General features: G+C 47.3%; 1 protein-coding gene across 4 annotated transcripts in view; it reads left to right on the top strand.

The window, feature by feature from the left end:
* The window catches only part of HTT (huntingtin), a 2905635-nt gene that overhangs the window by 137021 nt on the left and 2742627 nt on the right, over positions 1 to 25987 (top strand). For all 4 annotated transcript variants that reach the window (XM_069632055.1, XM_069632053.1, XM_069632052.1 and 1 more), the window contains exon 4: positions 23282 to 23341. In XM_069632055.1, coding sequence (XP_069488156.1) covers positions 23282 to 23341 — 60 coding nt within the window. The remainder of the gene's footprint in view (positions 1 to 23281; positions 23342 to 25987) is intronic.

The following is a 25987-nucleotide window of genomic DNA, read 5'->3' as shown; positions in this document are numbered from 1 at the left end:
CACAGTCATATTTTCCTCCGTCTATGCCGGAGCGTCTGGGATTCGTGTCTCCTGTTCTTCCTGCGAACGTCGTTTTGCGAGGGCGGATCCCCACTCTTTTCCTGGAGTGTTTAGGCCCGGTACACAGTTGGGACTCGCGCTTCTATTGCGATTCCCTCTCCGTCTGTGCACTCCAACGTCGGCTTGTCAGGTGGGGGGGGGGAGGGAAGTGTTTCAACTCATTCCTCCATCCCACTTACAGCTCTTAATTCACGTGAAAAGGAAACGACCAGTAAATTCTTTCTTTTTCTGGGCGCCCCGGTTGGGGGACTCTTTCCCGGAGTCTTCCAGGTCCAGGAGGGGCTGATGTAGCTCTATTACCAGGGATATCCCTGAGGTGTCCCGCAAGGGGCCTAATGGGCACACCAGAGCTTCCTCTGAGGACGCCTGCAGGGGACTGCCAAAACCGGTTGTTCTTCTGAGGTTCCCCGTTTAGGGGCTAAAGTTAGGCCCAGTTCTTCTGTGGCTCTTGGTTCCGGGGTTCGGCCTGAGGTTTATGCATCAAGCTCTATTTGCAGTGAGTCTCGGCTCGAGGCCCCTCCCAAGGTGGCTTAACGTACCAGGGTTAACCTGAGGTTCCCCTTCTTGGGGCTATTTTGAACACCGGCAGGACTGAGGAACCCCCATTGAGGGTCTTGGCTGTAGGGCGTGGCTCTCGGCCTTTCCACGCTCAGTCTCGTGGTGACACCAGTTCTGCTGAGGGGACAAAGAAGGTGGGCATGTATCATAGGCGTTCCACCGAGGGTCCCCTTTTTGGGGCGAATTATTCAGCAGTCCCTAAGGAGTTGAGTATGTACCCTAGATCTGGTACCGGCTCTTCCGAGGTCCCTTGCTCCAAGGCTAAGATGTTGCATAAGACCCCTGACTCCCCTGAGGTGACTATGGCCTCACTTATTTGTGTGATGCAGTTCACCTCCGGCGTGGAAAGAATTGCGGCCAAACCCCCACGGACCATGGCAGCCATTTTGACTACCTCTCTTATACCAACGTTTACTACGGCTGGTGCTGAGGGGCCTCCTTTTGGGGCTGTGCAGCCTTTTTCATGCTTTGTGGAGAGTAAGTACCCGTTCTGCCCTCCAATGGATTGGTGTGCTCGGGCACCGCTGCTGTATACAGTCTCGCTCCCTCCTGCGTCCGCACCTTTGATCTATTTTAATCCAATTGGTGGGGGTCCATCCTGGCAATCATCCTCCTTCCGGTCATGGGCGTATGCCCCTTCTGAGTGGTCTTGCCCCCTCCAGTGTCTAGACCTTTGTCCGAGGATGCGTTTTTTTTTTTTGGGTAGTTTCAGATGCTTATGCATTCTGATCCCATGAAGGCATACTTTAAGTATCTTTTTGGGGAAATGTATCCTAAGCTGCCTGAGATCCTACACAGGGCCTGGTGGTGCCACCTCCTCCACATCTTCCTGCAGGACCTCCTCCACCAGTTCCTCCTCTGCTTTCCCTGGTAGAAAAGACAACGGGTGCTCTGCCAGACAACACTTTAGGCCCTGAGGTGCCATGTGCAGGCTATCAGTCTTCAGCCCCGCTTCCCTGGATGAGCCTGGATGAGGACCAAGCGGACTAGGACAGTGATGAATTCCCCCTCAACCCCCTCTCAATTTCAGCTTTTCACGACCGGGTGCTGGACATAATGATGCTGCTAGACATCCCAGTACCCGAGGCCCCTGCTCCACTGGAGGGGGTGCTTTCTGGAGCCTTCACTCTGTCGACACAGGAGCGCATCGGCCTGTTCCTCCAGAAGGACATCTTGGCTGAGGCCCGTAAATTCTGGGAAAAAACGAATTCCGGGCAGCATCGGAACAAGAAGATTGACGCTTGATATAAGCTACATGCTTCTGAGGACTTATCTTTGTCTGCATTCCAGCTCCCCTCGTCTACGATGGCGGCGGCAGCAGCTACGCTCCAGTCCAAGCTGGCCTCTATAGCCTCCACTGCAGCATCCGAGATTCTCTCCAAGGAGGACCAGCTTCTTGCCGCCATTGGGAAGAAGGTTTTTTACAATTCGGCTTTTCGGCTGTGTTTGGTTAACACCAAGCTCATCCTGGCGGCTGCCAATGTCAAGCTGTGGAAGGAGCCAGCCGAGTTCCAGGAATGTATTCCTGCTGATGGGTTTGAGGACTTCAAAGGTGGCTTGTCGGATGCCAGAGTTCTGGCACAGGATCTACTTTCCCCCCAATAGCCATCACTGTGCTTACGTTCATCCACGTGGGTGCTAATCTGACATCAACTCCCTGCTGGGACCACAGTTTATGCCATTATGTGATTGTTGGGCCTAGAATTGGGTGAGCTTTTATGTGTCCCGGGAGGAGAGTTGGGGGGACAGCTAAGACTTCAGTGGGGGTCAGCAGTGCCTTCCGGGTTAGATCTATTTGTTTCCAGCTAGATTTGTCATCCTCATTCACCCACCTTTTTGCCCAACAGATCTGTGCGTCCTGATAGTTCCGCCACGACGGGAGGGCCAGGCCTCCATCGGCTTTGTTGGCCGTCAACGTGATCGCCCGCATGCATGCTTTCTTGCCTCTCCAAATAAATCTGGAAATGGCTCTATTCAATTCTCAATAGAGCTTTGGGGTGGGGCTGTACGGGAGCATCATAGCCAGATATATAAGCTTGGGCATGGAATTCATTTTTACCCCATTTATTCTGCCTGTTTGGGACAGAGATAACGTGTCCCACATTTGCAGATTGTTCCGTATGCGTTCTACTATATATGGGCAGTTGATCTTTGAGATCACCCACACGCACGCTGACCTTGACGCCTAAGGATGGAGTGTGGAATAATTGAAGGTGAAAAGGACCCACCCCACTGGGGTCCCAAGGGGATATCCTGACGAAGCTGGAGAATTTCTGATTTTGCCCAATTGAACCGGTACCCCACCATCGTCCCAAAGTCCTGCAATAATTGCTGGACACGCGGGATGGAGGTCGGACTCTTCCTGATGTAGAGCAAGAGGTTGTCTGCGCACAGGGAGACTCGATGTTCCTCCTGACCCCGGAGTAGGCCCACCAACTGAGGATCTACACGTAGTTTGATAGCTACTGGTTCTATGGAGAGGGCGTAGAGCAGTGGGGAGAGTGGGCACCCCTGGTGTGTGCCCGAGTGGAGATTAAATGGAGCCGACGACGTACCGTTCGTAGCTAAAGTTGCAGCAGGGTCAGTATATAGAAGGCGAATCGGGTAGATCAGGGACGAGGGAAACCCATATTCTGCGAGAGTGAGGAACATATAGTTCCACTGGACCTTATTGAACGCCTTCTCTGTGTTGATGGCCAAAATCGCATCTTCTGGGTCTGGGTCTTCGCAATAACGTGCAGTGATCTGTTTTGGTGTATTAAGTGCAGGAGGAACCCTCCGATCTTTTGCGCTAGGCATTTTGCCAAGATTTTAGCATCCAAATGTATTAACGAAATTGGTCTAAATGAACTGCATTCATCGAGGGGATCGCACCTTCTTATGAAAGACAACAATATTTGCTGCCAGCATTGACCTTGGTAGCCAGCCTTTCAGAGCTGCCTCAGTAAAGACTTCCTCTAGTCTGGGCGTTAGGTCTTTGGCCATGGAGCGGTAAAAGTCGATTGGGAGACCGTCCGGACCTGTGGCTTTGCCTGGTGCCAGGGAATGAATAGCGTGATCTACCTCTGCGGGCGATATTGGGCTACTTAGAGTGATTTTTTGAAATCCAGGAATTGGGATGGTGTTACGCTCATCTGGTTCCCACGGGGGCGTCGATCGGACCCGGACAGCTGCGGTCTCCACCAACGTGATGCGCAGTGAAGAGATGACAGTCTGGACTGGCCCGCCTAATCTTGTCTGCTGGACTCGTAGAAGTATTCTCCTGCAAGTGGAGAAAGGGATTTAGCCACCCGTGGACTTTAGTGATGGGCCCCTCCGACTGTTCTCGTTCTCTCCACTAATCGCCTCCGATATCCCCTCTTGGTAACCTCACCTTATGTTTTTAAATGATGAGCTCTCCATCCTGCATGGCATGCAGGGGCGCGTAGATACCAGTTACTTCACTGGTTTGAAGGTACTGGAGGAGTCCCGGAGGAATATTGACTCCAGTGTCTATAAAGTTCAAAGAGTTCAATATGTCCGATGTTCACTCTAGTTCCATTCCCTCGTTAGGTTGCAGCTGGGTCCAAAAGAATATTGCCTGGAGGCAGCTGATGGCGTTCAGGTAAGAGTCTGTATTACCAAACACTGTCCGGTAAAAGTTGCATGAGTTTAACTTGCTGTTTGCTCTCCCTTTATAGGTGCGGCATAGAAAGATGCAGCGAATTAAAGGATAATACCTCTGGTGGTAAAGCAGGTAAGCCTATGGTGGCAAAGAGATTGTCTTTGTCGGTTTTCTCGGCTCACCTTATTCCTTTTGTTTTTCCCCCAGGTGCTGGGTTTCGACGAAGAAAATGATGGAGGCTGCGCCGAGTTGAAAGATGCGGTGGACTGGTGAGTATAACACGGCGCTGCTGCTGGCGAAGCGACGCATGCTGAAATAATGTCCTTTCCAGGCTCGGAGATGTGCTGGGTCCGGAATCGGGTAAGGAATCGAATAATGTCCGTGATCTAACCTCTTCTCCTTTCTTTTCTTTTTGTCTAGGAGCTTCGGATTCGAGGCGGGCGTGGCAGAAGACTGGATGCTGACTTTCAGACACAGTGAGCGTTACGCTGCTGGATGCAGAATAACACGAAGCATGAGCTGCTGTTCGGGCATGGTTTAAATAGCTTGCAAAGTAGTCCCAGGTAAGAAGTTCCCCTCTCATAAATGATTTAAAGGCATCCCAGCTTGCGTGCGTGTCATATAATTGGTTTATGTTGGTGTCCCAGAACCCAGTCATGTCTTCCCTAAATTCGATCAACAAAATGTGTATGTGTCAGTGCCCTCATGTTATTTGCAAGGAGTGTCTGGCAATGTCATTCGGAGCCGTGATAGTCAGAATGGTGCAGTCAGCAACCATGTACATGGCATTGTGTGGGATGAAACAATAATCAATCCTGGAATAGCTGAGGTGGCTCTGGGAGTAGTATGCATAATCTCTGCAGGAACCATGCATATGTCTCCAGGCATCCCCTAGACCCAGGTCTGATAAGTGTGTTCAGAGCGGTCTGTTTCCTCAATTTTATCGGGCCTGTCGTGCTGGTGTTAAGGCGATCCAGTGCAGGGTCTAGAGCTACATTGAGATCCCTCTGCCCCACACAAATGTCTGATACCTCAAAAGCGAAGCACAGGCGATAAAAACAGGGGTGAAAAAGGATGGGTTATCTGTTGTAGGGGCATAGATGTTAAGGAATGTAACCAAGTGATGATGGATCTGACCTTTTATGGCAACATATCTGCCCTCTTTGTCTGTGATTGTGTCCAGGATTTGAAGGGGGACCCGTTTGTTAACCAATATGGTTACTCTGTGTTTGCCCTGGCACGGAGCATGAGCCGCCACCCTCACCCAGCCACCTTCAAGTTTCTTGGCCTCTATATCATTCAGATATGTCTCCTGCAGGTATACCACGTCCCCCTGAAGATCCTGCATATGGTTTAAGACCTGCCGTCTTTTTATAGGGTGCCCAAGCTCCTGTACGTTAAGGGTCGCTAGTGTGAGTGTAGTCATCTATTGAGAAGATAGGAGCATGGTTGAGTGGGTTCCAGTAGTAGACCAAGTGATTTTCACCATGTAGATTCTCCTCCCTCCGGCCTCTTTAGCAACAGACTGAACCCCTAACCGGTAGAACATTAACACAAACCTAAAAACAAAAGGGGGTAACCTCCCCCCCCTCCCTGTGAGATTATTGGGAACCAATAAATCTGCCCCAATACACAACAGTATAGCCTATGCAAGTGCTCGATAGGTGTAGACTGCTGGAGCTGTACTAATTCCTGTGCAAACCATAGCCCCCCTACAGAGGGGCATGTTCGTATGGCAGCCTGATAGCGCATAGTGCACATGTCGATTGGTGGTCTGGATCGTTGCCCAGAATAGGAAGCATCCAACAAGGAGCACCCCGTTCGGAAGTATTGGCTGAGCGAGCGCTAGCGTCCAAATCAAACTGATTGTCTAAGTCTAGGGGGAAGCCAGTGAGGCCGTGGGAGCTGGAAGCCTAGGCGTACCTGCACGACAGTGTCCCTCTCCGTGGGTCGTCGCCAGTGTGGATGGATATATAGAGATGCATGCTGCTGGTTATTCTCTTGCCGCATGGTCCGACCCCACGAGCAGCCATCCTGCCAACGGGGCCTGCCTGCCAGCTCCAGTAATTTGGCCTTTCCGAACGCTGTTCCTCCGAAGGCTATGCAATCCGTCCTGGACTTCTTCCTCAAACTGTCCGGGCCCCAGAGGCTCCTCTCAGCCGGTTAGCGTCTGCCCGATATCCTATATTCCCTCTGGTTCGGCCTAAGATTCGATGATGCATGAGCTCCCTGCTCCACCTTTTGACGGAAGTCAACTGGAGCCAAGGACTGTCGGTGCAAAAAGTGCCAGGCATCTTCCAGGTCTTCGAATGTATGCCATTGGTGATCAAGCTGGATACACTAGACCGCTGGAAACTTAAGATGGTGCCTTAGCTCTTTCCCTTTAAGCGCTTCAACTATCGGGTTGAAGTCTTTGCGGCATCTGGAGACCTCCGCCGAGTAGTCGTTGAAGAGGCGTATTGGGGCATGCTTGATTTTTATCTGGCCAGCTGCTCTGTACCCCATTAAGGTGGCCATTTTGTGCTGGAAATTAAGCAGTCAGAGCGTTAACACTCTGGGTCGCTCTCCCCGCGCTGGTTTGGGAATTTTAGCCCATTGGTCTCTCAATGACATAGTCTCAGGGATTGTCCTGTAAAAAGTTGTACATGAAAGTCTTGAGGTCTGGGCCCTCCGCGTTCTCCGTCAAGCTGACCATTCTGAGATTATTGTGCCTCGACCTATTTTCTTGGTCCTCCAGCTTGGCGCCAAGCAGTTGAACTTCCCGAATGACCCCATCCAGTTCTGTCGTAGTTATCCCTTGGTTATCTTCCAGGGAGCTGATGCGCTGTTCGTTGACTGTGGTCCTCTCCGCCTGCGCATTGTCAGGTTTGGACATCCTGGAGGTCCTGTGTAATGTCTTGAACTGTTGTATTAGTCTCTTGGGTGCGTTAGCCAATGTTCATCCCCGCCAGAATGGCCTGGAGTTGTGCTTGGATATCCATTGTTGTCTTGTGGCACGCAGAACGGCGTGGCACGGCGGTATCGCTGATGGGGTTTGACGGTACAGGCTCTCTGTGTGAAGGGGTGGTTGAATGCGCCGATATCATAGCACTGGGATTGCTTCTAGAACTAACCCTTGTGGGACCCTACGCCTGCGTCTCCTTCCCATTTCTGGCTTAGTCAAGGGTCACGATGGAGGCAAGTCCTTCTTGCCTACGGGTTCTCGCACTATGGTGGGGCCATGTCCATACATAAGAGTCACTAAAAAGGTGGAGGCTGCCGGCGGGCGGCGTCGGAGACGTGCGCGGAGGTGCCCCAGGACCAATTCCTGTGTTATCCGTCTCCGCACGGATGAGCTGCTCTAGTGTTGTGGCGCGGCCCTCCTCCTCGGCGCCTGGGTGTCGTGGCCCCCCTGGGGGCAGTTGAAGGCATCCTTCCCATGAGCGCCACCATCTATTTCGCCCATGCTTCTACCCAGCCTAATTGAGATCCCCAGATTCTTCAGGGATGTTGGGTGGCAGGGCCAACAGTTGTAGGTCTCTGTTCCTCCCGTGCTTAATGAGCCTGTTCCTCCTCCTCCCAGTATCCTGGAGGCTCTGTGTTAACTCCACTGGTGGGGCGGGGGGGGTCTCCACCGTGGCCCAGACTTCACTAAACTGATGCTGATGCCATGCCAGGATGCTGTTGCTTGCGTGTGCTCCGGCCCCTACCTGGAATAGGCGAGCCCCCGTGCTGGAGGTTAGGGGCAGTCTCCTTGTTGCGTAGTCGCAGTGGGCCGGTCTTGCGGCTAGCCCCGCTGTTGTCCTGGGGATATAGTAGCTGGGGAGGAGGGGTCTTGGCCAGTGCTGTGTCCCGGGGAGCTTCCACCGGTGGTGTCGAGCTCCCGGGACTGTATGTTTGTGACTGTGTCTACCGCCGCCCAGCCCTGGACACCGTTGCGGTGTGATGCACGTCCCTCACGGGAGGTCGGTCTCGGGCCTTTCAGCGACGTCTAGTCTCGAGGCTGAGCTGGATTCCATGCCTTTTCATGGGCATGGATGCTTCTGCATCGGCGCCGGTCCAGACGGTTCCTCACAGAGTGCTGTTGCGTGCCGCATCCTCGGGTCCCTCACTAAGCAGCCTGGTATTTCTCGCAGAATATTCAGTGCCTGGATTTTATTATTGCGGCGAGAGACACATTAGTGTGTCATCTTCACTTTACTCCGGCCGATGCATTCCTTTCAGGGCGTTATGCGGAGAGAGTCGGGGACAGGTTCCCAGCCTTGTCAGAGCCTCAGTAGCCCACGACCGTCTTGCTCGGGCTCTAGAGCGCCCCCCAGTCAACCAACAGTTTGTGTATGTTAGAGATGAGGGCTCTATTCCTGGATTAGATGTCACACATTTCTCGACGAGCGTAAGGTCTCTCACAGCCGCCTTACGAACTGGTGAAGCTAGAATCCAGTGCCTGACTTGGAAGTATTGAAACCGACTGGTTTCGTGAATACCAAACTCTTGTTTACATTGCAAGAAAGTTTTAGGGTCATTCCCCTGAAACATGTCTCTAAGCCTCTCACAACCCGCATGTTTCCATTCCATGAATGCATTGGGTTCAAGACCTGGAGTGAATTGAGGATTAAAAAATATGGGAGTGTTGGTATTTCACCCCAGAGAGGTTACACAGAATGATTCCGACTCTCACCACCCAACTGCTGGCGATGCAATGCATCTGTGGTTTCCTTTTTTCCACATGTGGTGGGAATTCCCCCAAGTGCAGGCATTCTGGCGGATAGAAATCTCCCAGATTAAAGACAACTGTGGATTTGAACTTGAAATAGACCCCCTAATTTTACTCTTGGGTAACAAAGACACACAAGGACATTACAAACTGATGGCAAGAAGTTCCAAATTAGTTAGCTTTTTTCTAACTAACGGAAGGTTGGTAATCGCACAACATTGGAAATCACAAGACACAGTGGGAATAATGGAACGGTGGGCCAAGGTATGTTATGTGGCAGCAATGTCTAAAATTGAAGCAGCAATGAGGGGAGCAATGACGTTTTTGTCATACTGGGCCCCATTGATCCCATTTGTAAGCACATTTGACAATCCTAATGTCCATCACAAACCTCACAAGATTTCTTAGCTCTCATTACTGTTGAGTGGGAACCACCTACCCTACTACAACGAGGAGACGAGACCATAAATGGTCAATACACTCACTGATCAGAAGCCAACAATCCATGAGAGACCCACACAAACTGTTATTTTACGTTATGTTTTGTACTATGATTTTTGATCTTCTCTATATTCTTTTCTTTCCCTTCTCATCCACTTCTGATGGGGGACCCATCTGTAAATGAGCAAATATGTTGACATTTTAGTGTTCACATTGAGTCTAATAACTGGGAAATGATCATGAGGGGAGCATAATGTGTAAACCAAGAGTAGCCGGGGAGGCTACCATAAACGACAAGTTATATTATGTGGGAACGATATTAGCTCTGTGATGTGCTGATGTTCAAAATGACTCAGTTTAAATTGAAAAAAAATATATGGGAGTAAGTTGGCACTTCTTAACTGCTGTATCCCAGACATCTTCTACTAGACGCATAATCATGCTTGCATGCATTTTAGATGGTCTATCATGTTTAGGCAGCCACGATTTATCCCCTAGCCCCGGCCCCCATCCCCACTGCACTCTCCATCTGTACCCACCTTTTCCTCACGTCGCGAGCGCACCAATCTTTATGGACTCTAATTTGAGCTGTCTGGTAATATTTTTTTTTTAAATTGGAGACCCAGCCCACCCTTCTCTGTAGGGGCCATTAACGTACTAAAAGATACCCTTGGACTTTTGTGGTTGCAGATAAATGCAGAGATTGCTCTGTGCAGCTTCTGGAAAAATGGTAGCGCCTGGAACATATATAACACTTTGGGAAGTGTTACCATTTTTACAGTATTGATTCTTCCTAGCCAAGAGATTGTGAGATTGTGAGGGGACTCAATCTTAATAATTGTGACTTAATTTATTTTAACAAAGGGTGATAATTGGCTTCATTTAATCCTTCAAACCGAGGAGACCCCAAGCAGTTTAATCCTGCACTGCGCCCACCCAAATTGTATGTACAACCTCAATTCCTGCGCCTCGTCAGAAGCGAGGGACAGATTTTTTTTCAAGTAAGTTTTTATTGCCATTTTTTAAACATTTACAATAACCAAAAAGTGACCCCCTCCCAAACCTCCCCCCCTCTGCTCCCCCTGGTTTGAGAGTAGACCCAAGATTTAACAAATCAACCTTGCATTCTGGGCAATGTTCGATGGGCACGGAAGTGTGATCCTTGGAGCCACACGGCCTTAGGCCCCTGTTGGTTTCCCCTTCTCCAGGGCTCTCTACTATCCCTAAGAGCCGCATAGAACAAGGACACCATCGCACCCTTAGTCCTTCCATTAAGTACCGTATCGGGGAGGCCCAGTCTGTAGAGAATTTGGCGTGATCCCCCTGGATGGAATACGTAAGCCACTCCATTGCTAACAAGCCCCACAGTTTCGCAACCCATTCGTGGTCCTGAGGAGGGTCCCTTGTCTTCCATTTGCGGGCCAGCACTAAGGCCGCCACCATCATTATCACGTACAGCTTTCGCACCGCCTTGGTCTGGATTGCTTCAAGTGGTCCCCCCAGACCTATAAGCACAAGGGACTCATACTGGCTGAGGTCCATGCCTACAACTTGGTTGGCTGCCTCCAGTACCGTTTCCCAGTAAGGCGCAATCTTCGGGCAGGTCCACCATGTGTGCTCCCAAGTTCCCTCTACCCCACAGTCCCTCCAGCAAAGGGGTGATACTCCTGGGTACATACTATGAAGCTTCAGGGGGGTCAAATGCCACAGAGTTATCAGTTTTAGCCAAATCTCCCTTATTTGCAGAGACCTTGTTATCTTAGGAATCTGTGACCACAGACCGGACCATTCTTTTTCCCCCCCACCACCCGTCCCGCAGTTGCCTCCCATCTCTTCATGTATGGCCTCGCCGGGGGATGCTTTCCTGTCTTCAAGTGTATTGCTGTGATCAGATGTCTGTCCCCCGTTTCCCTGGAGAGATACCATTCGAACGGAGTCAGCTGTCGCCTTGCCGCTTGTTGCATGGTAGGATGGTGCAGCCAGCGCCTCAGTTGGAAATACCGAAACCTTTCACTTTCACCCACCGCAAAGTCTGCCTTACATTGCTCAAACTGTTTCATCGTCCCGCTAGTAAACATATCCCTTACCATCCTACAGCCACCCTGGTGCCAGGTATCAAACCCTGCTGTATTGTACCCCGGGGTAAACTGTGGGTTTCCGAACAAGGGGGTGTAGAGTGACGGGGAAGGTAGAAGGGTGAGCCTCCCTCATGCACTCGTCCCACACTCTGCCCACTGAGTCCAAGAGGGCGCTACAATGCATGCGCTTGGCCCTATCCTGTTTCGGCTTCCATAGAACGAATTCTAAATCTTCCCCTATAACCGCCCTGTCCATTGACCTCCATACCTTCTCCCTGTCATCTTTTTGCCGGTCCTGAATAACTTTGAGTTGGGCTGCCTTGTAATAAGCCTTAAAGTCTGGGCTCCCCATGCGTTCCTGGTCAATAGCGGTTCTCATCATCCTAGCCGCCATCCTCGGGCGTTTATTAACCCATACAAATCTGCTGGTTATTTTATTCAATGCCCTGAAGAAGACAGGCGGGACATACACCGGTAACACTGCAAAACAATACAACAGTTGCGGGAGCACAGCCATTTTTAATGTGTTGATGCGGCCCAGCCACGGAATAGCTAGGGGCCACAGTCCACCAATTTGGACTTGATTTTCTCAAGCAAGCGTGGATAGTTGGCTTGATAGATCTGATCAATTGATTTAGTCCGCTTTATACCCAGGTAAGAGAGTCCATTCCCGACCCATCTATATGGGGAAGTTGCCTTTAAGGCATCAGCAGGTTCCTTCGGAATGGTAAGGTTGAGGATTTCTGTTTTAGAGGCATTTATTTTAAGGCCTCCAATGGCTCCAAATTGCCAGAGCTCTCTTTCTACCGCTGGCAGGGCTATATCTGGGTGTGTTGGGGACAGAATCATATCGTCCGCGAACGCTGCTATTTTATGGGAACCCTTTCGATAGATCTTGTGAAATAAGGCCGGGAATCCGTCTGAGCCTGGTGATTTTTTTTTCTGGGGAAGATCATTTATGACCCGAAGTACTTCTTCTTTGGTGATATCCCGTTCAAGACGTTCTCCATCCTCCGGAGCTATCCGGGACGAGTAACCACATCCAGGTACGCAAACTGAGCTCCTAGGTCAGGCAATTGCGATCGGTAAAGGTCTGAATAGAATATATGAAATTGAAACAATTTGAGAGGTTTCCGTAGCTTTTACTCTGAGGGTAATCATTTGTGATGCCGTTATTTGGCGTAATTGTCTGGCTAATAAGCGGTCTGCCCTATTGGCTTTTACATGATATTTTTGGTTTAGGTTATAATCTTTTCTGCTTTTTCTTTTCCTGAAGTAAATTTAGCTTGCCCACCACGGTTCTGTATGCTCTTTGCATAGAAGGGCCCACATTTGTTTCCATTATCCCCATTACCCGTTGCAACTCTTCCTCCAGCTCTATCTCTCATGCCGTTTTTTGTTTGTGTCTTTTAGCTGCTTCTGCTATTAAAACTCAGCGAAGAGTGGATTTAAAAGCTTCCATGTCACTTTTACTGAAGTCTCTTGCATCGGATTAAACTCCAATAACTCCCCGATCTTTGCTTACATTTTTTCTCTCCGATTTGAGTCGCCCATAATTTAAGACGCCAAACGCCATGCCCGTAGCCTCTGAATTCCCCCACCTATATCCAGGTCTATATTAAGAGGTATATGATCCAAGAGTGTAATCGCCTGATGGGGAATTTGGGTGACCTTACCTAAAAGGGACTTGGAAACCCAAGCATAATCTATGCGTGAGAAAGACAGATGGAAATGTGAATACAAGGTTGTTAGGCAGAATCCTGTGCAGTTCCCTTGGGGAACACAGCAAAAAGATTAAGACTACAGGAGCAGCAGTAAACCCAATTGGTAGCAGTCTGCACCACCCAGATTTACCTGGTAGCTGTGGCTGAGCAGTCAGACTTCTCTCAAGAAGAGTAGGGCAGTATGCAGAGTACACACAATAGGGCCAAAACACAGTAGAGCAAACAAACCCTGACCAGAGCTTTGTATAAAAAGTATATAGTTATTTATTTAAAACACACTTTAGATAATACACTAGCACTCTCAATGAAAAGTAATCTAAACACAGTCAGATAAGTATATACACCTCCCTTGATAACTATCAGACAAGTCAGGATTAAAGCACAACTATTTGTTAAGACAGGTGTGAGCGCTTAACCTAGCAATAGTTTAGGTTAAAAAGGGAGAGAAAAGGCAGAGTATAAAATAAAACAGTTCCCAACACTTGAGAGTTCAGAGCAAGGGGAGAAAGGCAGGTTATACTGTAGAGCCAAAGTTCATAGGCCAGGCCCACTTTAAATGGAGCAAAATGTGCCCAGGATCACACGGTTTAAAGTGCACTGAAAGTCTTTGCAGAGTGTTCAAAAAAGGTTGGGGTGATTCAAAAGATATAGTTGGATGTCTGGAGCCAACTCAGTATAGAAGCCAAGGATTTAAGGGTCCCCTTTAGCAATCTGTAGAAAGGGAGGCCAGGCAGGACACAGTACCTTAAAGACAAAGGAAGCTCCAGCGGGGCAGTTGTTCCAGGCAGTGGTTGCAGTTCGTTGTTCCGACCAGGGGAAGAGAGGATCTCGTCGAGGAGGAAACTTGGAGTTGTTGCACTGCACAGGGATGAAACCAGCCGCATTTTTTTATTTGCGGTCAAAAGTGGTAAGCTTGGCTATCCGGCCGCCGGGGTGCTTGGCACAGGCGATTCGACCAAGGGCCGTCTTTGGAAGGCGAAAAGGGTGAACTGGTTGGTCCCACCAGCTCAGAGGAAAAGACTCGTCCAGCAGAAGATCTTCTCTTGTCGTTGGGAAAGTGGTGAGGTAGCTGCAGCAGGGCTTCACCGGTGGTGTCGTCGTTGCAGATGGCTCAGCTTCGTCTCTCTTCGGATTCTTAGGTCCTGTGGCGACTTCTGAAGTTCCAGTCCCAAAGGCCCTGCTTTTAGGCAGAAAAACCCCCATTCATCAGCCTAGCTGTCAATCACACATGCTAACCACTTGGCCTATCAGAGTAGAGTGCGACTTGGGTTGCTAAGGCAACGCAGTCCAGGATGCCAATTCCCCCCTCCACACATCCTGTGGAACCCAGTCAGAGTGTCACCACTTGGAGGGCTTCTGCGGAGAAGGCCGCCAAAATAGTGGAACAAAGGGCTCGACCTTGGTTAGAGTTACAGAGATGGACACAAACGCCATTTTAGAATCGAGTTCTGGCAAAAAGACCCACCCGGTGATTTAATATTAAATAAATAAACCGGCGGTATCTTTAACATAGCACCAAAAAGTGGTGCATTTAAAATGAATGGGAAAATCCCATGGAGAATATTGACGGTGGAATATTTCATGTGGTAACCACTGCCACCAGCCAGAAACTCGACGAGGGTGGAACGGGACAGTGCCCCCTCAAAAACAGACCCAGGGGCAATCGAATTATCCCTTACCGGTACTTCCACAATATGATGGTTTGTAATGGTTCTGTTCACAATTTTGGGCTAGTAAAGCCAATGTTGACTTTACATGCTCTGGAAGACAGTAGTCAGTCCCAGGGTATGGAGTCTGTTTGGGGGTAACTGTGACACCCCTGTGCTACTGCACTTAGCAGACCCTGCAGCTTATAGCGATTTTGCGATCCTGCAAAATGCCGCGAAAACAGCCATTTTGCACAAAATGCCGCAAAAACGGCCGTTTTGTGCAAAAACAGCATCTTTAAAAAAAAAACCTTCTTTTTTTTAACAATTTTTTTTTTTTTTTAAAGTAATCTGCAAAAATTACTGTTTAAAAAAAAAAATAATACTCAGGGTGCCAGGTTCTCAACTTTTTTTTTTACACAAGAAATGAAATGCGCTAACACATTTCATCACTTGCGCCCCAAAAAAGTGCAGCCCAATCCACAAGGGACACATGAATGGGCACATTTTATATGCGCGCCCATTCAGATGGCCTTTTTCACCTCCTTCATCAAATAAAGTGGCGTTTCTGTCAATTTAAAAGTGCGTCCCTCATTTCCAAGCAAGATGCACTTTTAAATGTGCAGAAATTGAAGGCAACCCTACTCGCACGGGATGTGGGGCTGCCACTGCATGACAGGGGCCCTCATTACAACACCGGCGCTAAATCAAGGTGCTATTAGCACCATGGCTGCTGCCAGTATTGTAACGAGTCCACCATGGTGAAATGGGGAAGTACCACCCCATTCCAAAGTTGGCGGGGCGGTACTTCCCCATTTCACCATGGCCCTTCCCGATTCCAATTTTTGTCCCATAGGGCATAATGGGAATGGGGAAGGTGGTAATTACGGTACCGCAAATTGCAGTACCGTAATATAGCACCAAGGTCCCTTTGCGGGTCCATTCCTTAACGGCTGGTAAAACCAGCCGTTAAGGTGGGAACCCGCAAAGGGACATCGTAATCAGGGCTAAGGGATTACCGGTACCGGTAATCCCTTAGCGCCAGGGTCGTAATGAGGTCCAGGGTCTTTCCTGACCTAGTCATGCATTTCTTTTGAGGTATGAACCGCTGCTGTCGCTTGCATTTCTGTTCCTCAAACAGGATAAAAATGCATTTTTTGGGTCGCATTTTACAGTGCAGGCACCTGGAGGGCCTGCCCCTGTGAAATGCGCTGGGAGCTTGCAGAACACTGTCGGGAGAGCGATTCTATTCAAAGTACTAGCCGTTTTGCTGACAAAAATCTGTCGAATGTTACAATTTGACCTATTTCGTCCAGTACTATTGAATCGATTTTGATAAATACTGAACATGTGTTGCAGGTTTGTCACCTGCTCCCCATGTTCAGTATTTTTGGTCTAGGGTGGTTGCAGAAGTGTTTTCCCCTTTTTCCTCAAAATTGGAGGTGGGGACAGAAAAAAAAGAAAATAACGAAAAAGGGACCCTGCAGAGTCGGATCCGACCCGCGTTCGAGGGACGGGTCTGGCACCGCAGGGTTGCAGGGGAAGCGGCAGCGACCAAGCCGTTAAGTAGGGAGGGGGTGGGGTAGTGGTGAAAGGTACATTTTAGGTTGTTTGGCTGAAGTGCAAATCAATTTGCAGCGAAATTGACTACGGTCAATTCCGCCGCAAATAATTACACTTTGTCAAACAACCCAGAACACCATTCAAGGCAGCTGGCCAGCGCACAATTTGCGCACCAGCTCAAGCCTGTGAAAATGCGCCGGTCACTTTTGAGAATAAGGTGACCTGCTCATTTCCAAAAATTGGTTGTCTAAAAATAGCATATCCTCCGTTCTTTTTTTAAATACCCCATTATTTGAGGAACTGGGTCAAAATCTATATTTAAAGAAAATAAAAAAATGGTTTCTCTATGAGAGAGATGGAGAGTGATGGGTGAGATGTGAAGTGATGGGCAAGAAAGCAGAGGGAGAGCAGTGGGTCAGAGGAGGAAGCGCTGCACAAGAGAGCAGAGGAAGCAGTGATGCGGTGGGAGAGAAATCTGAGAGTGAGCAGAGGTACAGAAAGTAGAGGGAGCGTGTGGTCAGTGAGCCAGAAAGCAGAGAGGAAGCGGTTGGCCAGAAAGAGGCAGTTATCTGCAGATTGGGAAAAAGGATGAGGGAAGAGTGCAATAGCATGAGAAAAGATGCAAGATGCAGAAGCAGCACAAAAGAATGAAGGACTGTATATTGCGGGAGGAATTGTAGAGTGTGAGTTGGGAGTATGATTCGGAGTGTGGCAGGGGCTGGGCAGTGCAAATTGTGACTTGACAGTGCGACCTAGCACGTGAGTATTTGTATGACAGAGTGAGAGGTTAAGTATTGTAAGTTGTAATAGAGAGTTGGTGAGATGTGTGTTGGTGAGAGAGGTGTGTGGGTGTTTGGGGGATTGGCGAACATAGAAGGGGAATATTTTCAGCATTACAATTGATAATGATCAATTTAGTTAATACTATTAAATAGGCATGAACATTAAACCAGAAATGTAGCCAAATCAAACACTGTTCTGCCATGCCAGAGACATCTGGGACTCTTCCTATTAAATTAATACAAAATATACATAATAATGATACCCTGGCTCTCTTGTAGCCTTGCACTCTGCCTATTTCCTGCAGTGTGGCAATCTTACACCCTCCAGTTAATACAAAATGTCCCGCAAAAATGCCGCAATAAATAAAGATTTGTGCCGCAAAATTTGCCATTTCATGCTGCAAAATTTGCCATTTCATGCCGCAAAATCCTGGAAGGTCTGACTTAGGGTGCTGTGTACCACACATACAGCAAAACAGATGATACCCTATGGAGTAAAAAGGAACCCCATCGCCCATAAGCACATAACAAGTCAAAGTCATACCTCGAATCATGCCCAAGAGTGGGAGTAAAAGAGTCTCGCTCTTAGCAGGAGAAAAAAACAAACCCCAAAATCCAGCAAAGCTGCTGGGGGACTCACTAGGTTTGGGAAATTAGCCTTATAAGAGAATTCTCCCTAACAAAGGTATATCTACCAATGTCAACAATGCACATTTTTGCGCAGTTTGGATGTCTGGGACTGCGTGAAACCGGCAACAGTGCTCAGATCCCGGGGCGGGATCCCAGGCTTCATTGAGATCATCTAGAAGAACTATCTCACACTCACTAAAGGATTCTAGCACCGTGAGAGTCGATTTTGAGAAGCCCTCAGTGTTGGAAGCATATATCGAAGCCACCGTTAATTTCTTAATGCCAATCATCAAGATTGTACAAATATAAAGGGCCTCTTTGTGGACTTTTGTTCGAAGCAATTTAATGTTTGGGCTGGACCCAAATGCTATCAACACCCCAGCTACCTTACCCACCGCATTAGTCTGTAATACAATCGGGTATAGTCGTAATCGAAGTTTACATATATGAGCTAGATATATATGTGTCTCTTGTTGGAGTGCCACCAAGTCGGGTTGGTTAAGCCCCAGAAGAGATTCCAGCTTCCTGCGCTTTGCTGGTGCATTAAGACTCCTAATGTTTAACGTTAAACACTTGAATTATCTTGATAGAGTAACATATCATGAGGATCATACATCGTTCACGTACAACATTCTTTGACATCATTCTCAAAAACCATGCGTCATGGACCCCTCCCTCCAGCTAGTTCGCCCAACCCCCAGCTACATCTCTCCCTCCCCCTAACTCCAACGGACACAACAGTTGTCCCCTGGTGTGGGCAACAGTACCTAACATAGCCCAGGGTATCTTAGTACCCCCATCTGTTACCTGAACAGATACATTACAAGGTGGTGTGCTCTGTCTTGTGAAAGTCAAAGATTTGTTCTTAATCCATCGCTTTCTTTTGAGCTTCTTTATCCTGTTGTTTTTAGGTTGGGGCCTCTGAGTTGTACCTTCCAATCCTCTTGGTATTTAGCCTTGTCTCTCCTCCCATGTCGAGTTGAAGTCTTCCATTCCCAAGGTTTAGATTGTTGAACCAAGCAACAATTAGCGACCTCGGTCGGGCCCTCAGTGGTATCTTCTTCAATTTGTAATAAGGACATTCCTGCTTCTCAAGAAGTGATCCTAAATTGTCTCCCTTGCAGAGGAAAAAACAATCCGTAAGGGAAAGTCTATATAATTTCTCGCGACTAATGTTCTCACCACCGGCTGCATCTAACAGCGTTTCTGCAAAATTATCTGCGACAGATCTTGATATAGTTGGATGTCGCTGCCATTATATGTAATCGTAGAAGAGGCCCGTGCCTCCTGGAGAATCTGTTCCTTTTGTGGGAATGATGTGCAGGCTGCCAAGACTTCGCGTGGGCGTGCATCGGGATCATTTCTTTTCGGGCCTGTTCTATGTACCCTGTCGAGCAAAACAGTAGCAGCCTCTATGCCTGTAATTAAGTCTTAAAATATATTAATTACAGTGTATTTCAGATCAACATCTAGGATCGTTTCTGGCAAATTTCGTATCCGTATGTTGGGATGTCTGAATCTGTTCTCAAGATCTTCACACTGTATTTCTAGGTTGTATTTCAGTTCCTCTAATGCAATATCAGACTGTTGTGTTCCTGTGTCAATTCCTGGATTTCCTGCTCTTTGGTATCAACATGCTTTGCCAGGGAAGAAATATTTTTGCTGATATCGAATAGTGACTGCCTGATTTTGGTAGTGAAGGATGTGGACTGCACTTAGATTGAAGCATGGAACTTGTCCTGGAATTCCTGGAAGCTAGTTGCAAAGTCCTCTTTAGAGGCAGCCATTTCTGGATGGAGGCTGCTAGACTCTCTAGACTATTCACTTGGGTTAGCTGCTGGTGTGTTTCCGGCTAAGAGTGTCACCTGGCCCACAGCCCAGTCTTACTAGAGGATTTGTCTTAGTTTGTGGAGCTTGGGCATACCCCGCCTGAGTATTCTTCTTTTTACCCTTCGGCATTTGATGCTCAGGGTACTGTATCGTTTTTCCCCTAAGTTTACTATTTAGATTCTGTGGAGATTGGCTTCTGGCTGCCCCCACCAAGTGAAAGGAGATCTGCTATAAATGAATCTGGCAACAGAGGACAACTTGGAGACTTTCCCCTGTGGATTTTTACCAGGAATTAGACAGGGACCATAACGGATGCTTTGTTTTCCTGATCACAGCCCCTTAAGATGTCCCTCACATTGATAAAGCTGAGACTGGAGGCTATACTTGCAGTTTAGCAAAGGTTTGTTTTCGTTGGTTGGCCAGCCGCTGCTTTTAAAATCCCCTGATCACGGTGGGCGGGTGATGCCCTGCTGCCATACAAGCGATTCCGCACCAAGTACCCGCTCAGGTGTCTACTTGCTGTGCTATGGAGCCCATTGGTCGGGGAAAGTCTTTGTAGGGAGCACCTTCGCGGGCTTTATTGCGGTCCTGCTAGCCACACCCTTTCAAATGGCTGGCTTTCCCACGGCGCCCATGTCGCTCCTCAAAGGGTTTTTGGTAGTAGACCGCCTTAGTTCTTGGATGCCTGGGGTCTTCTCGAGGTAACACCACGCTTTGGTGTTGTCATTGGGGGTGGGGGCACTGCCCTACTTTGAGCTGCAATGACGGAGCACCCGCACGCACGTCCTCCAGTTCGGTGGCCATCTTGGAATCGATTTGAGAAGAGTTTTAATTCCGATATTGGAACGTCTGGATCAATTTTTAAGGTCTTCATATCGAATTTCCAAATTATGTGTGATCCTAGAGTTCTTCTAGAGCAATATCTGATCATTTGCTGTCTTCGTTTAGTTCTTGAATTGCCCGCTCAGTAGTATCTACATGCTCCCCAAGAGATGAAATCTCTTTGCTGAAGACGGCAAGTGAGTGCTAATTTCAGAAGTGATCGTTGTAAACTGTACCTGGAAAGAGGCAGTGAACTTGTCCTGAAAACGTTTGTGGAAATCTTCCCTTGATGCAGCCATTACTGAATCTTCCGTGGAGGGGATCGGTGGGAGCTGAGACACAGACTGTCCAGCTGGCAATTTAGTGTCCGAGTGTCTTGTCAAGAACTTTTCCATTGGATTAGGCTGTTCAGAATTGGGCTGTACGTTCCCGCCAGAGTCCGGTTTCGCCTACCCCCAGGCATGTGCTGAAAGTCTTAGTTTAGATATATGTCTCTGAAAGTCCCAGCAATACACCTGGTCTACCAATTGCAAGTTAGACCAAAAGGATCGGGCACCTAGTCCTATGTGCCTGCTTGAGGGTAGTCCAAGACGTTCCCTACCGCCTGTTGCTCCATATACCTATGGGTAACTATCCTTCCCCCTCCTCTCAACCACCCAGGGTGGGGAGTCTGCACGCTGTGGAAGCCACTCCAAAACAAAAGGAATGGCTTCAGGGTGTAGGGTGAAAGTAGTTACCTGTCACTGGCAGAACGGCTATGTCCTCAATGTTCTATTGCAGCCAGCTGTCAGGAGCATAATTTGCTAGTTGTTGCTATGATTCATAGGCAATTACACTTGGATGCCCATTTAGCCAGGTCTGCCGTTGATCTTGCCCTCCAAGTGGCCAAGATATGTTCGCCCGTTGACTCCTAGCTCCCTCTTCATCCGGCACCAATGACTGTTTTGAAAGTTTTGCATAATGCGCAGTGACCCCCCACTCACCACACGTAGGGACCCATTTGCTTCCTCTATCCGGTGTGCAGCTAACAAGGAGTTCCAGCAGAGCCGCACCCCAGCTTGCCATTCTTGCTTTCTTCTCACCGAGCCTTCCCCTCTGCCTCTGGGTCCATCTGTCTGTTCATGGGGCCCACAAGGAGTGCCCCACCTTCTGCCTTCCAGCAACCTGACCCGGTGTTACATGCTGCTGCCTTTCGGATGGGAGTCAAACCCTCCGCCTAATTTCGGCCCAGTCATGAAATTACAGGATAACAAGCCCAGTCACACAAACTGGGGGCTCACCAAGCCGCACGATTGTTGTATTGCATCTGCGGCCCACCTCCTATCATTTTTTTTAATGCGGCAAATAAATAATTGTAGTTGGAGCACTCTCACACACGACCTCACCGTGCGGCGGCCATCCTGGAATCGTTTGTGCCACTTTTGCTCACCTAGTCGTACCAACTCAAACCCATCTTCCTTCCCCAACCAATATCACTGCAGATGTAGATATTGTTAATTAATCCGATTCAGGTATTGTGTGCTAATTGATCCAAAAGCTAAGCATGATTTGTTTGGTTCCATGTGATAACTAATTCATAAATACACTTGTTTTTATTTAATTAAAAATAAGGAAAACATTTTGAATTATTTTGTTTTTCAAAACCCCCCATTTCTTTGGCTGTATTACCCCACCTCCCATATATACTATTAACATAAAATTCGAAAAGTTTTCATTATTTTTGATTCGTTAAAGATATTCGTCATTTTCATTAGTTATTATCACTGTATGTCGATTTTATTTGCACAATATTTTTAGACACTGGATCACTGACATATTACCAGTGCACCTGTAATTCTGCGTCTTTTTTTTTAGCACTCTTCTGCCTCACCAATGAGCATGAAAAGTTATCCGGCTCCCATCAGCTTTTATGGGGGAGGTAGTCTCATCTTTTGATCCCAGTGAGTCCATGTTTTACCCCCATAGACCTGGAGAATAATGGCTCTAGCTGGAAGTTCATACACAGCTTCTGCTTATGATAGTCTAGGAAAAATAATACTGGGAACATCCAATTTAAGATGTAACGGAAGCCTAACCGTTGTCTAATAAGTTAAAAAAATATATATTTTTGCTTGGCAGGTTGTCTGATCTTACTAACTAATCTTAGTTATAAAAATTGAAATGAATGGCTGACTTTTTAAGCTATTAGAGTTGAAATGCACTGTGTTTTTCTTATTTAAGTCTTGACATCATTTTCTGTTTTGTTCTATTGTTATATGTAGATGTTTTCATGTTTCGGCACCTTGAAACTAACTTGTCTGCTATTATGCTGCGCTTAATACATTATTTGTAGTGCTACTAGTACTACTATACTGCTCTGACAAGTTCCACAATCCTCCTGCCTTTTAAAGATTATGTGACCAGACTGAGATCTATTTCAGCAACACAAGTATAGAAGTATACCAAAGGAAAAGGAGAACCACGATCACCCATACATCGCAAAGCCTGAGTTTACAAGTGAATTATCTTGTTGTAGTGAAAACGACTGGGAGATGGATTACAGTAATGCACACACACTCTGGTCTCCCAATTAAGCTACTGTTTGACACAAACCTACACATAATAGATGTAGTGTCCATTATACCCTCAGACTATGTAAAAAAGATGTACCCCCTTGATGAGAAATTGAACAAGGAATCAAGATTTTCATCTCTAGTTTTAACTTGAGTTTAAATGGCGTCGAAGGCATTTTTAAAGAGGGCTTCTGAAAGCTACTTTACATGAATCCATGCAACTCTAGAAAATTCCAAATTCATAGAATGTTGCTAACTTACATTTTTGTGACTAACAATTCACTATATTTGGATGCAGGCTTTGATGGATTCTAATCTTCCACGGCTACAATTGGAGCTGTACAAAGAAATTAAAAAGGTACGTTTTGTTTTCTTGTTGTAATGCTCACTTTTGCAACTGTGGAAAATTAAGGTACTTTATGCTCAGGCTGTCCATTTTCCTTTTTATGGGATTGTTTTACTTGGTGTGTTGTATTCACAAAGTGTTAACACAGCTTCAGATTTCTGTGAGACCAGTGCATTCCTCGTGTGCTGTTATATATAAGTCCAACTCTGTAAGTGTCTTAAATTGATTTTGTCCGGTGTGAATTTATATTCATTTTAGCTGAACTCTGAGCTTCCTTAGTGCTTGATGCATGTTTTTTTTTTCTCTGCACAATAATAGTGGCTTAAAATTTCACGTGTTTTTTATTATTTTTTTTTTTTGTCTTATTCCTGACCTACACATAGGCTTTTGTGTGTATGATGCCGGTTCCTAATTGTAGGTTTGGTCCTGAAAGGAATGATGATCAAGATTATGATTTTGTTTTTGTACACCGATTGACTGCAAGAGCTTCAGTGTCCTTGACACTTTCACTGTAGGATTATGGTCCGTATGATATGCCTCCAAGTCCAGTCCTCCAGAGGCAGTACTGCACCAGGCTTTCAAAATAATCACAAATTATATAAAGAACTCCCATTTAGATCCATTTTATTCATAAGTATCTTTCAAGTACAAAGTTAGTTTGGCTCTTGAGGAACAGGTGTGTCTCCAAGGCATTCATTCGTAAGGAACAGCTGATTGGTTATAGAGTGATTTTTCATAAGGACTTCATTCTAGAGTTTGAGACCTTACACCAAGTATGAACAGCTTCCTAATAGGATTTGTGTAAGGCTGGTGGATATTTATTTGTACTTTCTATTTGCATTTTTTTTTATTCTATAGCACTTTACACCTAAGCGCTGTACAAAAAGTTAAAAAATGATACAAAGCAAAATGTGAAATGGAAGAACTGAGATAGAAAGAAGCATGAATAAAACATGGGATAAGAGGAAGTGGAACGAAGAAAAAGAGGAAGAGCGTTCCAATGTTAGGGGCCATCACGGAAAAGTAAGGGAAATGGGAGGAGGGACAAGGCACAGTAAGAAGAAACTGCTACAAGTGAGGACAGATAGGGGGCGTGTGAGTCAATTATAGAGACCTTTTGAAACCTAGGCAGATGAAATAAATAAGGATACAAGATTGAAAAGGAAGCCAGCAAAGAGGAACTGTACTGGACAGTCGCACAGGGCGCGAGAGAAAAGAGGACAAACAGAAGAATTATAGACCGAACGCAACAGGATCCAAGAGGAAGTCCAAAGAGAAGAGGGGAGCAATAGAAAAGACAAAAGCAAATAAGAGGATACAAGAAGCTTTGTGGCATTGAAGGAGAGAACGGGTCTCGCTTTCAGAATGTAATGAGATGAAAGCGGCAGGAACGAGAGTGAAAAAATCTGAGAGGTGAAAGTAAGTGAAGAATCAAAATAAACGCCAAGGTTATGAGCAGATGAAGAGATGAAGAATTAGGATGAAATGATAGGGAGTTGGGAGTTGGACTGGGAAGGGATAGTAGCAGTGGGAAAGAGTAGGACATCCGCCTTTAGAGAGATTGTGGTGAAGAAAGTGATTGGACATCGAAGACTGTAACGCCAGAAGACACAATGAGGTGGTTTAATGAATGGTAGGAGAGAAAGAATTTATAAGTTACTCACTGTAGTGACTAACGGACTCCTAGTCCAGGATGCTATGGATGGGAACGGAACCTTTTTCACAGAAAAGTATTTTCCTTTAAATTTAGTTGCGAGTGGGGGTGTGGCCCCGGGAGCATGTGCTCCTTTTTGACTCCGTCCTCTGGCACCACACCTCAGTCCCATTTGATGCATCGGCTAGATTAAACTTGTTAAGGGGTGGGGGTGGTGGGAGATATGAGGGAAAAGGTGGACTATGGACTAGGAGTACGTTAGTCAATACAGTGAGTAATTTACAATTACTTACAATTACTCCTACATGCCGCCCCCTTTTCTCCATACTGTATGGGCTATTACCACTGATTGAAACCATGGGGATGGGAAGACGTTGCCACCCCTAAGAGAACAGGTTCCTGGCGTCCGCTTGCCCAAAGGCTGTGTCTGATCTTGCACTGCCATCTAGGCAATAATGCTTGCAGAATGCAGAGGGGGGTAGCCCAGGTGGCCGCCCTGCTGATTGTTTGCCATGGCACATGCCTCTGGAAGGCATGCTTGTTTGCTGGTAACTTCATAAGCTGCCCCTTGTAGGCCTCGAATGGCTGTGACCATCCACCTAGCTATAGAGGCCTATGATGCCCGAACACCTGGTTTTAAACCACCAAAGGTGACGAACAACGCATCTGACTTGCAGAAGACCTTTGAATTTTAGGGCTCTCCTGACATCGAAACAGTGTAACACCTATTCTGCCTCCTCCTTTGGATTTGGAAAGAAAGTTGCAAGGACTATTTCCTCATTGAGGTGGAAAGAAGATACCACCTTTGGCTTTGGGAGAAACGCAGGGTGGATGCGGAGCACCACCTTGTCACGTTGGAACGTGGCATAGGGCTACGATGCCATGAGTGCCTGAATCTCGCTGATCCTGCCCACCAGGTACGGATGCAGGCGTCTGATAGGGGGGTATAATCTAGTCAGCCCTGCCAGATCCCTCTTGACCACAGGGTAGGATGTGGAGAATAA

Source organism: Ambystoma mexicanum, chromosome 6q, assembly GCF_040938575.1.
Source record: "Ambystoma mexicanum isolate Mex_15411 chromosome 6q, UKY_AmexF1_1, whole genome shotgun sequence".
NCBI lineage: Eukaryota > Metazoa > Chordata > Amphibia > Caudata > Ambystomatidae > Ambystoma > Ambystoma mexicanum.
The sequence above is the reverse complement of the archived record's forward strand: the minus strand, read 5'-3'. Positions and strand labels throughout refer to the sequence as shown.